The following is a 26,185-nucleotide window of genomic DNA, read 5'->3' on the forward strand; positions in this document are numbered from 1 at the left end:
TTCTTACCCTGCTCTACTCTTTTCACAATAGCTCTTACGTTCTTGGACATCTTCTATGCTTTTTAAGAATGGGTCTTTGATTTTGGTTGCTGTTGTTCACTAGCACAGCCAAAGCACCTAAAACAGTGCCTCATACATAGTACTTGCTCGGTAAATATTTGCTGAACAAATTAGAATAATTCCAATTATATAAAGCTCAAAAACAAGTAAAGCTAAGTACCATATTGATTAGGAATGCATATAGACAGTAAAACTATTTAAAAGATGTAAGGTAATAAATACTACAGAAGTAATGGTATAAGTAACCACTGGGGTAGGGAAGACAAATGCAACAAGAGGGACACAAGAAATTTCTCTCTTAACCTAGACTTTAAAATGTACATAAATATGTATATAATATACATGTATAAATGTATGTGTTTTATATACATGGCTACACATAATATACTTCACAATAAGAAAAACATTGAAAAAAAATTCCATTAGCACTTCTCTGCCTAATCCTACTCTGCCTTCACCCTGACTCATTTATCCATCACCACTATGACCCATACAGGAGTCAGGTAAGCACTAAAACAGTTCATGCTGCAGAACAGTCTAGGAATCTGACAGAAATTCTGAAATTTATACTGATTGGATTATACTGCTTCTTGAAATACTACTTGAAATAGGAGTCATCACATGTCAAATATTGGTCAAGAGAAAAGAATAGAAATTTTCACATGAACCAACAAGACATCAACAGGAAAAACTACTTCTAGGTGTCACCTATCGGATATATGGATATAGACATAAATACACCTCGCTTCAGTATGTAGGAAATATCTCAGATATACCTGTATGCTGCCAAACTCCACGTTCTCATAATGGAAATGTGCACATTCAGCCATCTTCGGAAAGTGACCTTTAGTGAAGGGCAACCTGCAGTAGATGAAACACATGAGAGGTAAGATCCCGGAACAGTCGGAACTACTAAGCCTGAGGAGGAAATAAGACAGGCCTAAGAGCTCGTGCAGCAAGCAAAACGTTTAATAAGCACATGCGCATGAGCACAAATATCCACTCAAACCTCTTCAGAAACACAGAGGCAAATGGGAAGTGCACAGGTCAAAACCAAAAAAAAATAAAATAAAATAAAAAGCATCGCTACAGTACTCTCCTGATCTTGACCCATGTCAATGGCCCTAGAAAAACTATGCTTTCAGTAAATGTTATGGAGACTGTGAACAGCCTGCTCTAAGCAGAAGCAGCATCCCCACCACAAAACACAAAACCAGTGTTTACCTGTGAATGTTGTCACAGCCCATCAGTCCTGGATTGGTGGGTCTGGATGCAGAATGAAAATTTTATCCTTGTCTTTCCTCCACTTAGAATACAAACATAGCTATCTCACCCTTTACCAGGTGAAAAGATGCTTTTTCTGTCTAAAACTGAAATGGATACCCTCAGATTTCACTTCAGAGTCTAACACTGGCATCCACGTCAGGCTTTCTCAAATGCAGAGCTGAGAAACAGCGATATCCTAACTCAAAATACCAAAACTGACTTTTCTAAATGACTGATAGCATGTATTAAATGTACCAAAAAAGATATACTTGGACTGTTACTATTGGACAAACACAACATAATATAAAATAACATGAAAGTTATTCCAAGAACAAAATTAAAGTATATTTTTAGACATGTAATCTTCAGACCTCTTCTGCTAACAGTTGAGTCATAACAGTATTATTCAACATATGGACAGTAAGAGCTCATTTAGTAAGAAATCTGGATAAAAGTTTTAGGAGAACTAAAGAACTGATTTTCACTTATTAAAACTCATTGTAATAGTATACTTACTTTTTCACATGTTTAACCTTCATACTGGCTGTACTGCCACATGTCTTAAGACTAAGGTCTCCAGGAATTTCTGGAACATCTGCTCCTCTGGCCTTAAAAAAACAAAGACAAAAGATTTATGACCATTCCTTTATTATGAATACATTTTTAAAAGCAGATTATAGCTCATTTTAATGGTCCTGCTAACTCCATACCAAAAGAAATACTTATTTACTAATCTCTTAAAATTATATCTCTTAAAATCTCTTAAAATTGCTAAGAACAAGGAAAAACAGTCACCTAAAAATATTTAACCTTACTGTAAAGGGAAAAATTTTCTGTCAAACTAAGAATTTTCATTCTCTTATAATCACATTTTGAAGTTGTTATTGTATTATGTGCCTCAGCACAAATTCTCCCCTCAAAGCTGTTGGAACAAAATAACCCTGATTATGAGGATTAATAAAAATTTAAGTGATAATGTGAACATAATTAGGAGATCACAACATACATTTTTCACACTAATATTTGAAAGTTCCATCTATGTAATACCTCCAAACTATCCTTAGTCTGCCAGTTTTCTTAGTGATTTTTTTAATTTTAGTGATACATTCAGCTGCATCATTTTAACAACAGAAACTGGAAAATCAAAAGATTCTTCACACTCCAGAGAAAGCAAACAGCAAATCCAAATATCTATCTTAAAAAAACAAACTTATGCTATACAATCTATGGCTTGTCACAGAAAAAAACAGCTATAGCCAATGTCAGATAACGCAGTAGGGGAGAATAATGTGGATTGAACATTTAAAATGAGTTAAGAGGGGATTCCCAAAGAAGATAAATACACACAATAGACTACTATTTAACCTTTAAGAAGAACAAAACCTTGCCGTTTGCAACAACTTAGATGGACCTTGAGGACATTATGCTAAGTCAAGTTAAGTCAGAAAAAGACAAATACTGTATGGTCTCATCTACATGTGGAATCTAAAATCAAATCAATACAACATCAAACCAAGCTCATAGACACAAAGAACAGACTGGTGGTTGCCAGAGGTGGGAACGGGGAGACAGTAGGTGAAAAAGGTGAAGAGGTCAAAAGATACAAACTTCTGGCAATAAAACAAAAAAGCCATGGGAACTTAATGTACATGTACAGCACAGTAACTGTAATTCCTAACACTGTCTTGGGCATCTGAAAATTGCTAAGAGAGTAGATCTCAACAGTATTCATCGCAAGGAAAAAAAAAAAAGATCTGTTAACTATGTATGGTTACAGATGTGAATCAGATTTACTGTTGTGATCTTTCACAAAGCATACAAATATCAAATCATCAGACTTACTGTTGTGATCTTTCAGTGTAGACAAATATCAAATCATACTACTGTGCACTTGAAACTAATACAGTGTTACACTTCAATTTTATATCTCAATAAAATAAAAAAGGGAGGAGATACATAACATCATCTCAAATTTTAAAAATGTTTCTTATTAAAAAAAAAAGAAAAAACTAGCCAAGACAGACTGAATGTTAAAATCCATGACTTTTGAAAAATATGAGGTAACAATGTATGAACTTACAAGAATTAACACTGGATATATAAACACCATCAGGAACAACAGGACCCATTTTGTCCGAGGTTTTTGTCCTTACTATGGTTAAACTTGCTATAAGGTTAACAATAGTTAAACTTCCTTAGTTTATTTATAAGGGTTGATGTTTCATCATCAATTGTTCACAGAGTCTTCTTATTCTGTCCTACAGGTCTTCCAAAGGGAAAAAATGTTATTATATTCTTTAGTAATGAAATAGAACTCATTCCATCTTGCAATTACATTATGGATTCATTGAACCTTTTCATAAATCTAATATAGGATCTCAGTATTATTTTTCCTCTACCTAGACAGAGTTCCTTCAAACTCCTAGGTATTATTTCATCAGTGTCTCTCATCATTCTTAATCCTACCACACTAGAAAAGTACAAAATTTTAAAAATACAGCTTTTTAAAAAAAAATGGAAAAAAGGAAACACAGAGAAAAGGAGTTGGCAAACTTTCTCTTAAAGGATCAGAGGGTAAATATTTTAAGTTTATGGACCACACTGTCTCTCCCACAACTCAACTATTTTACAACACAGAAGCAGCCATCTGTAAATGACTTAATATAGATTCATGCTAAGAAAAAATTTTACTTGCAAAAACAGGCAGCCAGTAAGTTGAATTTGTCAACCACTGACCTACACCATTGACGCAGAAGTGAAATAAATCATTACCTAGTTTTTACGTTATGCTGCCCAAACTGTTGCACCATCTTTAAAGAAGGCACTTTATGTGCTACACCTGAAATTCATATGACATTATAAATCAATTATACCTCAGTAGAAAAAAAATACTTTAAAAGCTTGCTGATTTGGGCATTTTGTTTTGATTGAATATATGTAAGAATTCCATGTTTTTCACTTTTCATCCATAATAGAAAAGAGAAAACTGACAAAGATTTTTTACAATGATTAGACACATTAAATGCTGGATGTGAATAAACAGCAAGCGGCATGTGAGATTCTAGTAACGTGGGTGAAATTGACCACATATATTAATATGACATCTCAGACTGATGATTATACACATCTATTATAAAAAATATGAGTCCTCTAGTCAGTCATTCAACTGACTAAAGGACTTATATAAAATTTTGCAACAACCTGGACAACACTCTTTTGACTTCTATGATATCTGTGCATCAAAATTCACTTGACATAAAGAGGTCTGCTATACTTAAATTCACATTCAAATTTCTAACATAATGGATTTACAACATTTGTTCTGTAAATTATTCATAAATTAACTCAAAATTTAAATATAAAGGAGTTTTCAAAAAAAAGAATGTACTGGCCTGGCTTGGTAAATGGTGATGACTTTACTTGGAAGAATGAAAACTAAAATATTACCTGTCCTTTGCAAACAGGCTTTCTGTGCTAGATGGGCCATTGTTCCTAACACACATCCAAGGATAAAATAAGGAAGCCTGACAGGTCTGTGATGCACCCAGGCAGACATACTAGGGACCACACACCTCTGCAACCACAACTACTAAACAGGAGATAGAACCGTGATACAGAGGTAAAGTCACAGGCTATCTAAATGGGCCTGACAGGAAGACTCTGCCTAAAAACACAAAATGGTAATAATTAGGCAAAAGAACCAATGGTCCAGGAAGCACGAGCAGATTTGAGAAAATATTTTTGAACCAACAGTTCAACAAGTTGATTCAATCAATTGTTGAAATCAACAGTTCAAACATACCTATAACCATGTAAGTTTTGTCTAGCAATATTTTCCCATAGTCCAGAAATGTCCCAGGCGTAAAAAGTGGTATCATTAATTCTTTTAAGAATCAGTAAACAAAATTAAAAGGAATATATAGCACTATTCCTCAACTGTCTGATAAACTAACATCTTCACCTACATATTATTCTTTGATAAAATAAATTTTCTTATATTTCTATTGAAAGTACCTAGCTTGAACTATTTCATTCTGTCGCTCTAAATCAAAAGTTAAGAAATTTCTCCTTTAGAAAATACTCAGTAAGAGGTGGATGAAACTGGAGCCTATTATACAGAGCGAAGTAAGCCAGAAAGAAAAACACCAATACAGTATACTAACGCATATATATGAAATTTAGAAAGATGGTAACAATAACCCTGTATGTGAGACAGCAAAAGAGACACAGATGTACAGAACAGTCTTTTGGACTCTGTGGGAGAGGGCGAGGGTGGGATGATTTGGGAGAATGGCACTGAAACATGTATAATATCATATGTGAAACGAATCGCCGGTCCAGGTTCGATGCATGATACAGGATGCTCAGGGCTGGTGCACTGGGATGACCCAGAGGGATGGTACAGGGAGGGAGGTTGGGGGGGCAGGTGTACACCCATGGCAGATTCATGTTGATGTATGGCAAAATCAATACAATATTGTAAGGTAATTAGCCTCCAATTAAAATAAATCAATTTTTTTAAAAGAAAATACTCATTAAGTACATTCATTCTTGGAAAACACAATTTTCCCAGTTTATCCATGTTATAATCATCACTTATTTATGCTTCCAAAACATAATTTATATCAATGTCACAGAAATAGTGCCACTCATCAACAGAAAATTAAAAAGACAACAGAGGGTATGGAACATACCACTTATCGAACATACCATGTTCATAAAAGCACCCACCATTTACAATTAAATTCCCTATGCATCTATCTGCAGCAATAAACTGACTTCCTATAAGGTTGGAGAGTATACCACAACTTACATATAAGCCATAAAAGAAATCCTCACTGGTTAAAAAAAAAAAAACAATCTGGGAAAATTTTTAAAAATGTCATCTGTAAGAAGGAAAGTATTTGTTTCTCCACAGTCTGAACCAGTTAAACCACACAGATTAAAGGGCATCCATTTCAGGAAAACATAATTTGATACTGAAAACTTCAAAAAATAAGAATTGGCAATGTTTTATCCTGTCTGTTTCTATGCTCCCTAACCCAGAACACACACGAACAAACACCCACCCACGCACAATCACACACATACACAGAGGAGTATTACTCATCCATAAATTTAAGAATGAAATCCTGCCATTTCAACAACATGAAGGAACTTTGTCCTCAAAGTGCTAAGTGAAATAAGTCAAAGACAAATACTCTCTTATATGTGGAATCAAAATAACAAAACAAATAAACACAACGAAGCAGAAGTAGATTCATAGATAGCACATACTGGTAGTCACCAGAGGAGAGGAGGGTGGCAGCGTGCAGGAAACAAGTGGAGTGGATGAAGAGGTACAAATTTCCAGCTATAAAACCAACTCAGTCATGAGGATGTAATAGACAGCATGGCTGACTACAGTTAGGGACTCTGTACGGTGACAGGTGTTAACTAGATTTACCCTGGTGTTCATTTTATAATGTATAAAGACATCAAATCACTGTGTTGAACACCTGAAACCAACAGAATACTGTAAGTCAATTATACATCTATTAAGACAAAGTAGGCAATAGAAAGAGGAAAAGCCCAAGGGTATTATAGTCTAAGAAAAGTATACCAATGGTCTCACTTTTGTTTAAAAAAAAGAACGAAAAAAGAGAAATGGGAAAAAAAGAAAAAAGAAAAGTGACAAGAATTCATTTTAATATCTGAAAAAGGATATAAAGAAGTAGGAAAATTCAGGATTTTTTCAAGGAGAAACAAATAGCTCAATCTGTCCAGAGAATGACAATTTCATTCATTCAAAAATTATTTATTTATAATTTACTATGCCGGTCACACATGCTAAAACAGTAAACAACAGTGATAAAGTCCTCATACTCAAGGGGCTTACACCCTAACGAAAAAGAAAGGTAATAATCATAAATACTCAGTATTTGCAAGTACCACAGAGAAAATCCAAACAGTGTAAGACAGAGAGGAGGACAGGGCTGGGACTTCACCGGAGGTGCAAGTAAAGGCAGCCTGAAGTGTGACACGTGAAGGGGGTCTGAAGGTAGAGCATGGGCAAGCTGTGCAGACCCTGCAGGGAGAGCACTTCCCAGCTGCAGCAAATACAAATGCAAGGCCCGGAAGCAGGCACATGCTCGGCATATTTGAGGAAAAGCAAGGAGGACAGTGCGACTGGAGCAAAATGATCAAGGTCCTGCTTTTAAGAAAAATGAAATGAAACCACAAATGCAACGTTCTGAACTTGGGGGGACTGGAATAAAGTCAGCGTTATTAACGTAACCTGTAAAGTTAAAAAGAAGCAACTCACTTCAGGGAGAGGAAAGATGGGATTTCGTGAAAATCTGTAGTTTGTGGTTCCTACAGGACCTTCTAGTGGGAAATGAATTCTTACCAGGCTAGAGTTACGGACGTGGCAGTCATCTGTACAAAGACGACAGTGAACCTGCAGGAACAGCAAAGACCTGGCAAGAAATTAACACACAGACAACGCACAGGCGCTGTGAACGCCAACATTCAGTGGGAGAGACAGGAAGAAAGTTGACCCTTCAGGAGTGAGTGAGTGTGACTGCAGTTTGCAAGTGTGAATTTCTGCGTGTGTGTATGTGTGTGTGAGAGAGAGAGAAATGGGGCGGGGGTGGGGGGTGGAGAAGCGGGGAGAGGGCAGAGAGAGGGAGAAAAGGGGACAGAATGTGGCTGAGCACAGGCAATGCTCACAACACTGAGCATTAACCTTTTGTCTTCCTTTTTAGTTTTTTTGTATTTTGGAAGTTCAGAATTTATAACTGGTTTTAATTTTCCTGACTCTGGTTGTTAGCATGTGTGTGAACATTTTCAACCAAGACCATTGACCTTATTTTATCAATAATAAGTTCATTTGTTACAACATGACCTGCTTTTAGCCCTGAGCCTTGAACACATTCACTTTAAAGTAGAAAAGGAAACTGAAGTGAGAAATTTTTCCTAACAAAAAATTTTAAGAATTAACAGGCTCCATTTTGAGAATTTTGCAATGATCAATACTAAAAATAAAGTGAATGGAAAAACACTGAGAATTTAACTTAAATGACAATTTAAGTTAAAATACTTAAAACTGGTGAAAGATTCTCTTTTTAAGTTTTTGATCTTGTTTTTTCAAGATCCTAATATTTATTTACTAAATGATTTCACTGTTAAATAACTGCAAATAAGTATTTCAATCAGTAATTTAGAAAAATTCTATAGCTTTTTTAAGAGATTTCTTTAAAAACTTTTAAGTTTAAGCTACAAATTTATGAAGAGTAATAAATAAATCATAAGCCATAAATCACAAAAGGACAGAGGCCTCTTTTAAGGTTTACTATTACTTCTCTTTTGACTTAAAAATGACTATGTACTACAGATCAATCACCACTAAGGTGATTAAGTCAGTAATTGAAAGGCTCCCAATCAACAAAAGTCCAGGACCAGGTGGTTTAACCAGTGAATTCTACCAAAGGTTGAAAGAAGAATCAATACCAATTCTTGCCAAACTCTTCCAAAATATAAAAGAGGAGGAAACTCTTCCAAACCATATTAGAAGTCCAGAGTTACACTGATATCAAAGCAAAACAAGGATGCAACAAGAAAAGAAAATTACAGGCCAGTATCTCTGGTGAACATTGATACGAAAAGCCTCAACAAAATATTAGCAAAGCAAATTTAACAATACATCAAAAGGATCAAACACCCTTGCTCAAGTGGGATTTAATCCAGGGATACAAGCCTGGTCCAACATCTGCAAATCAATCAACATGATACATGACATTAACAAAATAAAGAATAAAAAAAATCATACGACATCTCAATAGATGGAGAAAAAGCATGTGACAAAATTCAACATCCATTTATGATATTAAAAAAAAAACTCTCAACAAAGCCAAGTACAGAGCAAATATATCTCAACATAATAAAGGCTGTATCTGACACAGACACAGATACCATCATATTCAACAATGAAAAGATAAAAACTTTTCCCCTAAGATCAGGAAAAAGACAACAATGCTCACCTTGCCACATCTATTCAACACAGTTGAAAGTCCTAGCCAGAGCAATTAGGCAAGGAAAAGAAACAAAAAGCACCCAAATGGGAAAGTGATGGTTTTACAATCACTATTTACAGATGACACGATATTATTATATTAAAAAAATCCTAAAGACTACACACACACACACACACACACACACAACTGTTAGAATAAAGTTGGCAAAGCTTCATGATGCAAAAATCACGATACAAAAATCAGTTCCATTTCTATAAGCTAACAGTGAACTAACAGAGAAATTAAAACAATTTCATTTACAACTGAGATTCAATAAATTGAATAAAAAGAATACCCAGGAATTTACTTAACAAAGGAGGCAAAAGACGTGAACACTGAAAATTTTAAGACATGGGTGAAAAAAGAGTAAAAAAGACACAAACGAAAGAAAGATGCCCATGGATCGGGAGAATTAACATGGCTACAATGCTTACTCTATTCAAAGCAATCTTTAGATCTACTGCAATCCTTACCAACATTCCAAAGGCATTTTTCACAAAAATAAAACAGTTTCAAAATTTGTATGGAACCACAAAAGACATGGAAGAGTCAAAGGAACCTTGAGAAAGAAGGACAAAGCTGGAAGCATCATGCTTCCCGATTTCAAACTATATTACAAAGCTACAGTAGTCAAAACAGTATGATATTGACATAAAAATAGACACGAAGATGAATGGAAAAATATTAAAAGCCCAGAAATCAATCCACTTGTATACTGCCAATAAAGTACAACAAAGAAGCCAAGAGTACAGAATGGAAAAAGGATAGTGTCTTCACAAATGGTGTCAGGAAAACTGGACAGTCACATGCAAAAGAACAAAACTGAACCACTATCTTATAACACACACAAAAACTAACTCAAAAGGATTAAAAACTTGAACATAATATGTGAAGCCATTAAACTCCTAAGAAAAGACAGAGCAGCAAGCTCCTTGATATCGGTCCTGGAGACGATTCTTTACATTTGACAACAAAAGCAAAATCAAGAGAAACAAAAATAAACAAGTGAGACTACATCAGACTAAAAAGCTTCTGTACAGTAAAGGAAACCATCAACCAAATGAAAAGGTAACCTATAAAATGGGAGAAAATTTTTATAAATCATATATCTGTTAAGAGATTAATATTCAAAATATAAAAGAACTCACTGAATAGCAAAAAAAAAAAAAAGAAATCCAATTAGGAAAATGGGCAGAGGTTCTGAATAGACATTTTTCCAGAGAAGACTTACAAACAGCCAACCTGTACATGGGAAGGGTGCTCAACATCACTAACCATCAGGGAAATGCAAATCAAAACCACAATGGGTTATCACTTCATACCCGTTAGAACAGTTACTATCAAAAAGAAAAAGAAACAAGCATCAGCAAGAATGTGGAGAAAAGAGAAAACAGTACCTTTGTGCACTTGTAGTATAAATGCAAATTGATCCAACCACTTCAGAAAACATTATGGAGGTTCCACAAAAAATGAGAACTGGAACTACCATATAATTCTGCAATTCCATTTCTGGGTATTTATCTTAAGAGAATGAACACCCTAATTTGAAAAAGTATCTGCATCCCTTTATTCATTGCAGAATTCTTCACATTAGCCAAAAATGGAAGCAACCTAAGTATTCACTGATTGATAAATGGATAAAGAAAATGTGGTATATATACAACAAAGGAATATTATTCAGCCATAAAAAGAAAGAAATCTTACCATTTACATCAACATAAATAGACCGTGAGGGCATTATGCTACGTGAAATAAGTGAAAAAGAGAAAGACTAATACCATATGATCTCACTTATATGTGGAAGCTTTAAAAATATATAATTAATTTAATTGAACTAAAGTTACAGAGAACAGATTGGTGGCTGTAAAGGTAGGTAAGCAAAATGGATTCAGGTAGTCAAAGAGTCCAAACTTCCAGCTATTTAAATAAGTAAGTCCTGGGATATAAAGTACAGTGTGGTTACTATAGTAATACACAAAATTTACAGTATCGTGTATTTGAAAGTTGCTAAAAGAGTAAATCTTAAAAGTATTCAACCAGAAAAAAAAATCTGCAGCTATGTATTGGTCATGGATGTTAACTAGACTCATGGTAAACATTTCACAATATACACATATACAGAAACATTATATTGTATACCTGAAACAAATTCATAATATAGCAATTATATCTCAATTTAAAAATGATTATTTATAAAATTTTTAACAATTCAGAAATCTCTGATTTTCTTTTAGATATGTATTAAAAAACTAATATTCTGGCCATACAACACAAATCAATAAAAGTTCAACACTTACACCCTTTTATTTCTAAAGCTACTAAAACATTAAATACATGAAATTGTTTTGGAGAAACATTTACAAGGGTTTCTCTTAATAATAAACTTTATTCTCAACATAATATTTAATACAAACTATTATTGAAAGAGAAAAAGGTTCCCAACTTTCTTTACTCTTACTTCCTCATTAAAATTAGTATAACTTTCTAGAGAAACTGTAGTAAAATAGCAGTTCAAATCTCATTTATATCCTTTTCATCATTCACTGTACATTTTTTGCAACCCTGCAATGTACTATTTATTCAGTATAATCATTTTTAAAGAAAACATAGAATTATAGCACCTGCCTTCAATAAGTTTACACATAAAAAAATTAGAGTACCAATGTAAAAATAAAAGATTCTAAAAACATATGATACAAACAGTAATTTCCATAGACAAACCAATGGGAACTCCAGGGAACAGAATTCAGTCACTTTCCATGTATACAGCATATGACATTTTAATATACAGTAAATGAACCACCACATAACAAATATCACCTTTCTTCCCATTCAATAAACTCAACGTAGATTTACTGCAGGTTATCGAAATAAAGGAGAAAACTGTGAAAGATTTTTACATGGACAAAAGAATTTATTGAATAGCCTTTCAATGGCATGCTGGCACCTCCAGGGATTACTTGATTCAATAGGGAGGTGTTCACATCTATTAGAGTACAAATTTGCAATGTTACATTATGCTAAAAGGAAAATATCAAGAGAAGAAACTAACAATTCTATAAATGCCTTATAAATAATGAATATGCTCAAGTAAAATCATATGCTAATGAACTGAAATATTTGGCAATCCCTGAGTAAAAAGAGACAGTTTCAAAAATCTTATCACAAATCTGCAATGATAAATGAACATTTGCATTTAATTTGGATAAGAATCACTAAGTTTTAACTTTAATTAAATAAAATTTTATTCTCCACAAAACAAATTTCATTGTTCTTAGTGATGGATATGAATTACAAAAAGTTATAAAAGATTAAATGGATAACTCAAACTTCTGTGGAAAAACTACACTGCAAAGGAATTTTCCACCTATTAACAAATAAAAACTGCTTTTCCAGTATCTCAGTGAATGTAAACTCCATTCTTCAGGTTGATCAGTCAAAAAACTTGAAGTCATCCTTGACATCTCTTTATCTCATTCTCTATGTTCATTCATTAGTTTAGAAAAAAAAAAAAGTTGGTTTTATCTGTGAAACTATTGGTACATCCAGAGTCTAGCCTTTTTTTACATCTACCATCCTGGTTCAAGCCACCTACCATCATTGTCCATCTATTACAACAATCTTCCAACTGGTCTCCTATCTCCTCCTCCTGTGCCTCCTTCTTTAGCCTACTAACAGCGATGAGAGATTTCCTATAAAATTTTAAGCCAGATCATGTCACTTCTTGGCTAAAAATCCTCCAACAGTTTCCCAGCTTACTCGGCATAAAAAACCAAAGTCCTCATATAATGGACTACAAGAAACCACTTCTCTGATCTCATCTTTCCCCAGTTCAGTTTCGGCCACATCCTACTTGTGTTTCTTCCAACTTGCTTTTTAATTCTATGCCACAGCCTTTAACTTGTTCTTCCACTGTCTAAAATGATCTATTCCCAGGTAAACACACTCCCTCACACCCCTCAGGTGTCTGCTCCAACCTTAACTCCCCTAGAGGCCGTCTTGCCATCCTATATAGCAAGCAACCCTTCTTCACACTATGTTCCACCACTCTGACCCCACCACTCTGCATTATTTCTTCAATGGCGTGTACCACCACATGACATACTATACGTTTAATTATTTGCTACCTTTTCTACCTCATTAAAATATAAGCTCCACAAAGGCAGGAAATGTGTGCGTTTTATTCACAGCTCTGCCCGGGAGTCTAGAATAGTGCCTTGAATAGATTATTTGCTCAACAGGTATTTCCTGAATAAATGAGCAACAGCAAAAAATTCTGTTTCTGTGAGTAATGCTTCCCCTGTTCCTTTTCTTTATGCAAGTAAAATATACATACACACATTTGCATAAAACTGATTTACCATCGCACTAAGTGTTTCCTCCCAGTCAGGCCGCTCTCGAGGGTGAACGTTTCTGTGTAGTTCTGGAACAAAATCATCCTCTTCAGAATGTACTGAGGACTTCATCTTCCTAGAGACCGAAACAAGAAAGACTCTGATAAGAATTCCCATTTCTAAGAAAGCCTTCCAATGACTACAATCCAAAGGATACGTCTAGACCTGGACATTTCCCATCCAAAGGAAAAAGAAGAGACAACAGCACTTTCTTTAAATTGTGGGAACAAGCTTTACCAACTTGCTTTTTCCCTCATTAAAAAACTATTTGATACTGACACACATTCATTTTATATTTTTTGAGATTCTTGTTCATAACAAAAAAAAAAACTATACTTGATAGTATAAAAGTTCCACAGAGAAGTCTAAGAGACACATTTCTTGAGAAGTGACCTTAGGGACTGCTTACTCACAAGCGTATCTTTTCTTGATCTCTGGAGTAAATCCCAAGCAGCAATACAACTCTGCTTTTCTCTTTGATTCCCCACAGTCTTTGTTTCTATTTCTGGTTTTAGTCTCTTTATGTCTGTTTGTGAAAGAATGTATTTAAATTCTACTGAAGAGAAGAACATCTCTGGGACATACCTGAAGTAGTCAGTTTGGTGTTCTAAGTTGTGAAACTGAAGCTACAAGGTGGCTATGTGTCTGTAAGTGATAAAAGTTAGTATCTGTCATCATGGGGAGTAATATACTTTCCTCCCTTCAGAGCATATTAATAAATTAGACTGTAAAGCCCCATAAAATAGTAAAGCTCTGTTCCAGCTGGTTTATATGGTCTAATAAGTGCTTACATAAATCTAATATTCCCAGAATTCCCAGAAAATAAACTGAACTTCTAACACTAACAGTGAACTAAACTGAACACTAAACTTCCAACACTAAACTGAACTTCTAACACTGAAAACAGAACAGAGGTCTATTGAAGGCAGAGTTTTGGTGATTTCCAAATGAAAATGCCTCATAAAATTCTTAGTACGTACAATTTTATCATGCAAAAATCAAAAAAAAGTATCAACAGGTATATAGCGAAAAATCTTCCTCCATTCCCTGTCTCCAGTCTGTCCATTAAATTCCCCACTTTATATGTTCTCTTAGACTTTATGAATATATATATATTCATATATATAATTTTTCATATTAAAGAATATATCCACAAAAAGCAAAGTATAAATATGCTACCTTTTGTGTAAAAAATAGGAGAATAACTTTATTCCTTCATCTCCACCCTAATCTTTACACCTGGGTCTCGCACATTGCAGGGTTCTCCCACATTGCAGGCAGATTCTTTACCATGTGAGCCAGCAGGGAAGTCCCCAGAATACTGGAATGGGTAGCCATTCCCTTCTCCCGGGAATCTTCCTGACCCAGGGATCAAACCATGGTCTCCCCATTGCAGGGAGATTATTTACTGTTTGAGTCATCAAGGAAGCCCATGTTGTTCAGTAGCCAAGGTGAGCCCAACTCTTTACAACCCCATGGACTGCAACACTTTTTACATAAAAAGTATCATGTTTCACACTGTTGTGTAGTTTTCTAATATTTTCTTAAGGACTTTCCATATCAGTATATAAAGAGCTTCTTTGCTATTTTTACATCTGTGCAATATTCCACTGTGGAATATCATACATATTCCATAATTTAACTCATCCATTACTAGTGAATTCTTCAATTATTTCCAATCTTTCACTATTTCAAACTATACTACAAGTTTATAAGATATCATTTCAAGATATGTTCAGTATATATGAAAGGCAAATACTCAATGATGAAAAAAATTCCTTTTATAAAGTAGCCCATTTTTCTGTTGGATTTTTGGTCTTTTAAAATTCTTTAAAGAGATTAGTTCTTCATTTGTAATAAGAATTCCAAGTATTTTTAACAGGCTGTCATTTGTCCTTGCTTATTTTGTTTTCTATAGTGCAGATGTTTTATATTTTATGTAGCTGAATTTCATAACCCTTTCTGAGTTTTGCATTTTAAGTCATTTCAAAATGCCATCCCTGATCCAAAACCTTTTTTTTTTTAATTTTCCCATGTTTTCTTCTGAATTTTTCGTGGTTTCATTTAATACATTATACCTTCTTCAATCATTTGGAAATTATCCTTGGTATGAGGCAGGTCTCCAATTTTCCTTATTTTTCACAGCTGCATATTCAGTTTTCCCCCAAAGAATTCATTGAATAGTACATAATGTTCCCGTTGGCTTTGGAGAAGCCATCTTTACCATATCTTCCTATGTATCAGGGTAAATTTCCAGGCTTCTCATTTCACCCCCTATGCCCTCTATTCATACCAGTACCACAAGGTTTTAATCACTGAGACTTCATACTATAACATCTGGTTGCACTAATCCTCTTCCTAGCCTTGCTTTTTTCTTCTCCCCAAAGTTTCTTGACTCAATTACTTAGTCAAGCTCAATTTATTTCAAAACCAATTTACCTAGGTTTTTAAAAAAGCATTCTTATTATCACATTAATTTTATAATAAACATCTTTATGATGTTGACTATTTTGTTATGAACAAGGTATATATCTTTTCTTTTGTTCCAAACTTCTATGTCCTTCAGCAATATTTTAAATTTTCTTCACATAGGTCTTGGAGTTCCTTAGTAAGTTTATTTCTGAGCATTTCATCTTTGTTGTTGCTCTTAAAAATGGCACCTTTTCTTCCATTTTGTCTTCTAACTGGTTACTGTTGGATATACTGTTAGTAGCCCTGTTTTGCAAATGGGAAAACTGAAATGTATTAACACATCTCAGGCATTCCAGATGTGATGGACTGCTTTCTACTAGAAGATCCCACCTCCCAGCCTGAAGAAGACACTGAAACAAGCAATTCTCACCTCTTGAGACCCACTGGACTGGGTGACAGACACCAAGATTTGGCCTCACTGAATGTTCCCCTCAGAAGCTTTCCCTCAAAAGCCATGAAAAAAACTACCAGTGAACTTCCCATTCAAGATTGCATATATGTTGAGAAATAGAGCTTTCCTTCTCCAAGTCTCTGAAAAGGAAGTAAGCCAAATAAAAGGAAAATAAATCCTTAAAAGATTAACACTGGGTGAGATCAGCAGGCCTGAAATCTTCAACTTCTGGAAGACAAAGAAGCAAATAGGATCACACTGACTGGTAAACCAGTGGAGAATAACAGAGGTTCAAGGAGGCTATACTCCCACTTCTCCCCACAACAAAAGAGGTACTTGCCCCCAAGGAATTAATAAAAACTGGAAAATTACTCTGTAAATAAATTTAATAATCAATTAGAGGGACTAGGGCTATTAACAAGGGTGTGTTCACCTAAGAAAAGAAAGGCAGAAGCTATAGCATCATGGGACCACTGGAGAAAATCTGAAGGAGGGAGAGACAGAGAAGGGCAATATTAAAGCTGCGATTCTTTCAGTCAGAACAAACAGAACATGCATCCTTAGAGAACAAAGCTGCAAAGTTAAAGCAGAAAAGACAATAACCTAAATTATTATATAAATATTAAGTCAGTGATATATAAGAACAAGAACACGTAAAAATTACTTCACTCAAACTGAATCTGAAAGACTAAAGAAAAAGATGAAATGAACGGCCTAAAGAACAAGTATAAGAAATACCTAAAATCATAAAATTAAAATGTGAAGATAAATCAGTCACCTGATGCAAAGAGCTGACTCATTGGAAAAGACCCTGATGCTGGGAAAGATGGAAGGCAGGAGGAGAAGGGGACAACAGGGGATGAGATGGTTGGATGACATCACCGACTCAATGAACATGAGTTTGAGCAAACTCAGGGAGATGGTGAAGGACAGGGAAGCCTGGTGTGCTTCAGTCCACGGGGTCACAAACAGACATGACTTAGCAACTGAAAAACAACAATGACAGATACATCATGAAAGAAACACTAAGGAGATCAAATACGCAATAGATTCCATGAGGAGAAAATTATTACTGATAAAAAAGGTAACAATTAAATTAATAATAAAATTCTAAAACTCTTTCCTAATATGAAGACTTATATCTATAGACTGAAAGTCACTGAGGTCCAATTGAAGATTTGATGACAAAATACACATAACTAAGAATAAAAAGAAAATTTTACAAGCATTCAGAAAGAATAAGTTACCTACAAAGGAAAAGAAAAAAATAAATAAAAATAGCAGTGACTATAGGCAAGAAATCAGAGTACATCACTCATAACTTATCTGAACAAAAGATTCAAGAAAATATCAACTAAATAACAAATGGACCAGAAGAGACACTTTAAGATGGAATATGATAAAAAAGGAGAGGAAACAATGACACATATAACTAAATCTGACTGAATGGCAAAAAATAGTAAAATCATTTCAGTAAAACACTGGGCTTGGGGGTGGGGACAGAATTTGTCATACCGTCGCTAAGTCATGTCTGACTCTTCGCGACCCCGTGGACTATAGCCCAACAGGCTGCTCTGTCCATGGGACTTCCCAGGCAAGAATACTGGAGTGGGTTGCCCTTCCCTTCTTCAGGGGATCTTCCCGACCCAGGGATTGAACCCGCGTTGCCTGCATTGCGGGAGGAAGGATTCTTTACTACTGAGCCACCAGGGAAGCAGGGGCAAAATGGTGATAAACAAAAGATTCATGGGGAATCACGGGGCTGAGAGAAGTACTCTAAAGACCTTATCTTAAAAGGAAGGGAAACAGGGAAGAAAAGAGAGAGCCAAGATGAGGGCAAACAGCACATGTGAATGAAAGAAAATATGAGAGCGTGGAAAGGAAGCTAATCACTAATGGAAAGTAAAAGTACAACAGGCGACTTCTAAAATTAACTATCTAGAAAGGCTTTGCTTGTTCTGATTGCAGTCTTCCCAGGTTTGTCACTTTATATATATATTTTAAAAGATATTGACTGTATTACATTAATAATCAGAGCTTTAAGTGTTTCAAGGAATTTTAATTACTGTTTGAACGTGCAATTGACTGTTTAGGGGGGCTTATGGCACAAAGTGAAGAGGAACTAAAAAGCCTCTTGATGAAAGTGAAAGAGGAGAGTGAAAAAATTGTCTTAAAGCTCAAATTCCAGAAAATGAAGATCATGGCATCCAGTCCCATCACTTCATGGGAAATAGATGGGGAAACAGTGGGAACAGAGTCAGACTTTATTTTGGGGGGCTCAAAAATCACTGCAGATGCTGATTGCAGCCATGAAATTAAAAGACGCTTACTCCTTGGAAGAAAAGTTATGACCAACCTAGATAGCATATTCAAAAGCAGAGACACTACTTTGCCGACTAAGGTCCATCTAGTCAAGGCTATGGTTTTTCCAGTGGTCATGTATGGATGTGAGAGTTGGACTGTGAAGAAGGCTGAGCGTCAAAGAATTTATGCTTTTAAACTGTGGTGTTGGAGAAGACTCTTGAGAGTCCCTTGGACTGCAAGGAGGTCCAACCAGTCCATTCTAAAGGAGATCAGCCCTGGGATTTCTTTGGAAGGATTGATGCTAAAGCTGAAACTCCAGTACTTTGGCCACCTCATGCAAAGAGTTGACTCATTGTAAAAGACTCTGATGCTGGGAGGGATTGGGGGCAGGAGGAGAAGGGGACGACAGAGGATGAGACAGCTGGATGGCATCACCGACCCGATGGACGTGAGTCTGAGTGAACTCTGGGAGTTGGTGATGGACAGGGAGGCCTGGCGTGCTGCGATTCATGGAGTCGCAAAGAGGTGGACATGACTGAGCGACTGAACTGAACTAAATGCTTAAGCTGAGTCCAAAACTTAAGGAGAAATAAGATTAAAAATTTTTCGCTTTAAATACACAACTTAATAACCAGGAACTCTGATATAGTTTCATAATTTTCTGTGCTCTCAGGCCCTTCTTGTACATTAAAAAAAAAAAAAAAACTCATACAGACAGATGTAAGAAAGGCTCACCCTGGATTCCATCCCAAAGAGTTTAATTAGTGAAATACCAAGAAAGTCTTGCACTGGCATGCTTCATAGTTAAGACAGACTCATTTCACACATTAACAAAGACAGCCTAATGGCTAGACTCCAACACTGAACAAAATTTTCTGAGATTAAGCTTTGTTCATATCTGACTCCGATTACCATTAAATTTACTATTTCTGTGACACTGATGAGATGACTCTGAGTGAAAGTTACATTTCATATTGAAAGAATATTTCAGGGAGTAACTATACTCCAGATCACACACCCAAAGTTACAGAGTAACAGAAGTATCTTTTTTGGTTTTTTGCAAAATACACCTTTTTTTTTTTTTTTTTTTGGTATTGTACATAACAGATTATTAAGGGTGTGATGACTACGAAAAGTCACAGAGTTTAAAATAGGTCTGAGTGTGATATTGATATATATGTCAATGATAAGCTGTTATTGCTACCTCTCTATCCTGGGATTCCTAAAATGAAAAATTTCTACAGAAGACAAAAGGACAGTAAACATATTAAAAGCAAAGAACTGTGGGTTTCCAGAGGAATTTAGCCATTAGAATAGCCATCCTAGATCTGAAAGAAGATCTAGATCTGAAAGATCTAGAAGAACTAACATATCCAAGCCCCTGTTACCTATTTGGACTGCTGCAAAATCTTTCAATTCAAAATCTTCTTTTACCTCATTTCAAATAAGGCAGAGAATGAACAGAGCAAGCAACCAACCAACCAATCAGATACATGAACCATTTATTATTAGCTTTATGATGCTATAAACCAACAAACACATTTCAAAAAAAATTAAAATGTACGCCAAATTATCTAGCTTAACTAGAGTCAGAAGCTTCTCTTCTTAAAAACAACTGTCTTATAATGGAGATAAAAGTGAAGATCTGACTGAGATCTGTGCATCTGTAGACTCTGATTTTTAAAGGTATACAAGTTCTAAAAATATGGTTTAATTATACACACATATCATCTCTGTAAATGTTTCAAACTCTGTGTCATTGTTTGTCATACATACTAGGCTATGTATCTACAATAATGTGACACTAGAGAACACTAATCAAGGTCCTATGATACGTCTTTCTGCCCTCAAATGCCAAAAAACTAGACCCTCTCATGACCGTGAGTCAGTAATAATTCCCAGGTGTCCTCTAGGTCGCATCTTTAAAAGGTCACATTACTGTATGCGCTATTTCACTTTCATGTTGGCTGTATAACTGATACATCACCAGTGCTCAAAAATTCCTCAGAGAAGGAATTTCAGAACTGAGAACTAAGCTGTAGCTTCGTAAAGGTTGTTATTTACTAAAAAATAACATTTAGCAGCAGATATAAAAAATTTTTTAATAAAACTGAAGTCTTTTATTTTCAATATTAGTTACACTTATTTACGCATATGGTTTATGTGGCTGTCTGAGCTACAATTTCCTCATCTGAAAATGGGAAATAACAATACCTACTTGTTAACTGGCTATACCCCAAAACAAAATTTTAGAAAGTTTTTAAAAAATATTAAAAAAAAAAAAGAATGAACTTAAATCTAATTCATAAGTTATTCGGAGAAAAAGAACAGCACACAATCTTCTGCCCTTTTTCTGAGTGTGTGCTCGCATGGAAATTAATTAGACCGTAATCATAACAACAGGTTAGTTAATGTATATCAGCACAGATTTTAAAGAAACAGGTAAAACTTTTCTATATTTTTTAACTATTAAACTGATTTTACAAAAACAACTGTCACAAACAACACTGAGTTCACCATAGCTTCTCTCAAGGTTACAGCCACAACTTCCACTATCCAACCCTGACCTTCGACACCCACACACATTTTTTCTGCAAGGCATCTCAGCTGGAACATCAGGGCGAACGCCATGCAAGCACTCTGCTGCGCATTTCCTCATGTCTGACTGCTGAATAGGTGAGAAAGACTACATGAAACGTGGCCTTGCCTTGATCTCTGTCACCCTTATAAATAAAATAAGATCAAATCTCAAAGACATACTTGGTTTGGGAGAGTCATGATGACAGTCAGATATGAAATAATATTGTCAACAGGACAAATGCCCTACGGTGTCATGGTTTCCTAAAACAATGCACCACCTAGCTCAGTTTCTCGGGGATGAAAATGTGGTCCCATGGTCCTAAGGAGAAGAAAAACTCAGGCCTACACAGATGAACTGTCGAAAGAAAACCCCAGACAGCCTCCTGTTGCCTCACAAGTAAATGGAGGATCTTGGAACCAAGTCCATCAAAACAAGGACCAGGCTGTCTCCTTTGACAAACAGGCTGAAATAACTTCCACGACTTTAACATGAGGCCAAACAGTTCTCACACAATAAATACCTTATTCCCACTGACTGTTCATGACATACGGAGCATATTTAAAACTATGGAATATGTGATATGAAACATCAGCACACCTTGGGAGAGAAGTAGCTTAGGCCAGTAAGAGAGGCTAAAATAAAAACTATAGAGAATGAAAAAGTTGACGCAAAAAAGACTTTCACATGCTAATAAAACGTTCATTTTCATACTTTCATACTTTGAACACTGTGAATTATTCTTTAAAATTTAAAACATATTTCCTATTCATTTTAACCCACACTAAATTTGTTAATCAGTGGTTATCAAGAGTTCCTAACATTCAATGTCATGTATGTGAAGTGTTAGTCATCGTTCAGTCATGTCTGACTCCGGCAGCCTCATGGACTGTAGCCCACCAGGCTCCTCTGTCCATGGAATTCTCCAGCCTATAATACTGAAGTGGGTAGCCATTCCCTTCTCCAGAGGATCTACCCCAGGTCAAAACCCAGGTCTCCTGCATTACAGGCAAATTCTTTACAGAATGAGCCACCAGGGAAGCCCCAATATTCAATCTCATCTGTCATTTAACCTAGACTTTAAAAGGAAAATCTGTGAATAAAGAAATCCTTTGAGAAAGAAAAACTCTTTTTCAAATACTAAAGACAAGATCTGATGAAAATAATGATCCGGTCTCCTACCCAACTACCCATAGATAAAATTGTAAAAGGTGTTTTAATTGCCCATGTGGGTGGCAGTGATAATATGTAGTATAAACTTCTTCGAGGTTTTTTTTTTTTAGTATCTCCAAAAGAATTAATTTGTTAACACCTGTTGAAAAAGAAAAGCCAGAATAAGGCCTCCTAAAATTTGTAACAGCACAACAAAATTAATACACAAATGGTACTGTGTGTACAAGGGGGGTGAGACCTCTTTCTTCACTAATGCACTGAACCTAGAGAGCTGCTTAATCAGGTGGCCTTCCCAAATACTTCATTTATGAAGATACAATTAGAGATCAAACCAAAAGAGATTTGCTGGGGCCGGTGGGAGGAGGAGAGCTATAAGGTGGGTGAAATATAAGGTCAGAGGCTTTGATCCATGAAATAATTAATCGGTGGACATAATCAAAATGTTGCATACACATGAATAAGGGAACAAAAGCAGCCACACACACACACACACACACACACACACACACACACACGAACATATTGCAAGGAAAAAGAGAAAGAAAAATCTCTTAGATTCAGATGCAAGTCACTTCTGTTAGGTACAAATCAGATACAGGAAGGGGTAATAGTTCATTATGAGTCTCTACCTGAAATTCCTGAAATGCTACTACAAAACCTGTCTAACACCTTCTCTTCCTGGTGTTCTAACAAGTCATTTAAAATGCCTTTTACAAGCTCTGGGCAAGCTGTGGAATGAAGAATGCTATATACACAACTAGAAACCCGTCCTCTTCAGCTCCAAATCTTCCCCCAGAGAAAAGAAATCTTACTGAAAAGAGGTTAAAACAAAGAGGATGGGAGGGTTGGGGAGCACAGATGAGGGAGGCGGGGAGAGGGACAAAGATGAGACAGAGAGAAAGAACGGACTGTGAATTCCGTATTTACCTGAAATGCTCTTCCCCTTCTCCCTCTTCACTGCCAGTCACCTGGGTTATAACTTCCGAATCCAACCAGAACACGCTGTCATCGCCCGACGCGCTACTCTCACTTTCGGTCTCCATCGAGTATTTTAGAAGTTCCAACCTCAAGGCATGGGCAAGAGCACAGCAGTGTCCAGGCTGTTCAGCTCTACTGATGTACACACAGGTATGCAGCTGGGGCGCCAGTAATAACGTGATCATGCGGGCCACAGGCTGTTACGTGCAAGGTTAATTACAGCTGAGGCAAAGACAGGAAGTCCCACGAAGCACCCTCAATGTGTCAGACTGCTACACCTGGGACACCGGACCCCTCCCACCGCTTTAGGCTGTGTGACCTACATAACCAAACACACAACCCCAATGAAGATGAGTTTTCACCAATTCCTATTCTTTTAATAATTATTTCTCTCTTCTCAAGCTTTCTAGCTATTAAGTTGACTTTTCTTACCTATATCCTTTTTCTACCTCAGACTTTATTATTTTTTAAATTTTATTCGATATAGCAGACCTGAAAAGCACTGTGAACCAATTCAACATAATTAAAATTTATACAATTTTCACACAACAGCAGGATACAAATTCTATTCACATTCCCCTTAAATTGAAGTACAGCTGAATTACAATGTCATGTTAGTTTCAATTGTATAGCACAGTGATTCGGTTATACATATGTGTGTGAGTGCGTGTGTCTGTGTATTCTTTTTCAAACTCTTTTCCCTTACAGGCTATGACAAAATTATTGAGAATAGTTCCCTGTGCTATACACTAGGTGTTTGTTGGTTATCTATTTTATATAGTAGGGTGTATATGTTAATCTCAACCTCCTAATTTATCCCTCCCCCTGTTTTTCTCCTTTGGTAACTATAAATTTGTTTTCTAAGTCTGTGGGTCTACTTCAATTTTGTAAATAAGTCCATTTGTATTTCTTTTCTTAGATATAAGCAATATCATATGAGATTTGTCTCTGTCTGACTTCTTCACTCAGTTTGATCATCTCTAGGTCCATCCATGTTGCTGCAAATGGCATGACTCCTTTTAACTTAAGCTGAGTAATATTCCATTATATACAGGTACCACATCTTCTTTATCCATTCATCAGTCAATGGACATTCAGATTGCTTCCATGTTTTGGCTATTGTAAATAGCGCTATGAACGCGGCGGTGCATGTATCTTTTTTAACTACAGTTTTCTCCAGATATATGCCCAGGAGTGGCACTACAGGATCATATGGAAACTCTACTTGTAGTCTTTTAGGGAACTTCCATACTGTTCTCCATAATAGCTGAACCAATTTACAATCCCACCAACTGGGAGGAGGATTCCTTTTTCTCCACACCCTCTCCAGCATTTATTATTTGTAGACTTTTTGATGATGGCCATTTTGACCAGAGTAAAGTGATACCTACCTCATTATACTTTTGATTTGAATTAATTAGTGATGTCAGGCATTTTTTCACATGCCTGTTGGCCATCTACATGTCTTCTTTGCAGAAATGTCTAGTTAGGTCTTCTGCCCATTTTTGACTGGGTTCTGTTTTTTTAATATTGAGCTGTATGAGCTACTTGTGTATTTTATAAATTAATCCCTTGTCAGCTGCATCATTTGCAAATATTTTCTCCCATTCTGTAGGTTGTCTTTTCATTTTGTTTATGATTTCCTCCAAAAGAGGAGGAAACAAGAATATCAGAGACATATAGGTTTCCTCCATAAAGGAGATAAGAACATACAAAGGAGAAAAGACAGTCTGTTCAATAAGTAGTGCTGGTAAAACATTCTCTAACATGGTGTACAAAAATAAGCTCAAAATGGATTAAGGACCTAAATGTAAGACTGGACACTATAAAACCTTTAGAAGAAAACATAGAACACTTTCTGATTTCTTTTTAAATTCACCCCCTAGAGTAATGGAAACAAAACAAACAAAAAAACAAATGTGACCTAATTAAACTTCTAAATTTAATTTAGATTCTAAATTTAATTAATTTTTATTTAATTGATTAATTTAATTATTTAATTTATTTAATAAATTTAATTCTAAATTAAAGTTCTCTTCTCTTCTCAATATACAGAAAAGATAAGCAAGGTCTAGGGACTTGCCCATCTTCATGCCTTCTAATATTCCACCCATCTTTCCTTCCCCTCAATAATAACTGCCATATACACCTTTGCTCAGGTATCCAAAGTGGGACACAACAGCCTGGCCTGTCCATGGCTTTTTAAAGGAAAAAAAAAAAGTAAGTATCATAAATTAAAAGATGCTGACAATTACAGAAATAGAAGCATGCAACATTTTTACACATAACTTAAAATGCAGACGCACAGAGGAGCAGTAAAATGACTCGCTGGGAAACGAGCGTAAAGTACAGCATCTCCAAAACCAGCAACAGCACAACTGTTACTTAAAAACCTGGTTTTACACTAAATCTGACCAGATAAAACTTTAAAAGGCATCTACTGGGATACCCTTGAATCTTCATATTTGAAAATACAGGAAATGAACCATCCAGCTGACTTTGTTTATAAGGTCCC

At 35.6% G+C, this 26,185-nt stretch overlaps 1 protein-coding gene across 1 annotated transcript in view; it reads right to left on the reverse strand.

Moving 5' to 3' along the window:
- ARHGAP32 (Rho GTPase activating protein 32) overlaps window positions 1-23,735 on the reverse strand; it is a 122,523-nt gene extending 98,788 nt beyond the window's left edge. Inside the window, exons 1-5 of the mRNA XM_052662185.1 lie at window positions 23,620-23,735; window positions 13,742-13,850; window positions 1,843-1,934; window positions 1,285-1,326; window positions 837-921 (exon numbers count right to left, since the gene is read on the reverse strand). Coding sequence (XP_052518145.1) covers window positions 837-921; window positions 1,285-1,326; window positions 1,843-1,934; window positions 13,742-13,850; window positions 23,620-23,735 — 444 coding nt within the window. The remainder of the gene's footprint in view (window positions 1-836; window positions 922-1,284; window positions 1,327-1,842; window positions 1,935-13,741; window positions 13,851-23,619) is intronic.
- Window positions 23,736-26,185: the final 2,450 nt, after the last annotated feature.

This window comes from Budorcas taxicolor, chromosome 25 (assembly GCF_023091745.1).
Source record: "Budorcas taxicolor isolate Tak-1 chromosome 25, Takin1.1, whole genome shotgun sequence".
Taxonomy (NCBI): domain Eukaryota; kingdom Metazoa; phylum Chordata; class Mammalia; order Artiodactyla; family Bovidae; genus Budorcas; species Budorcas taxicolor.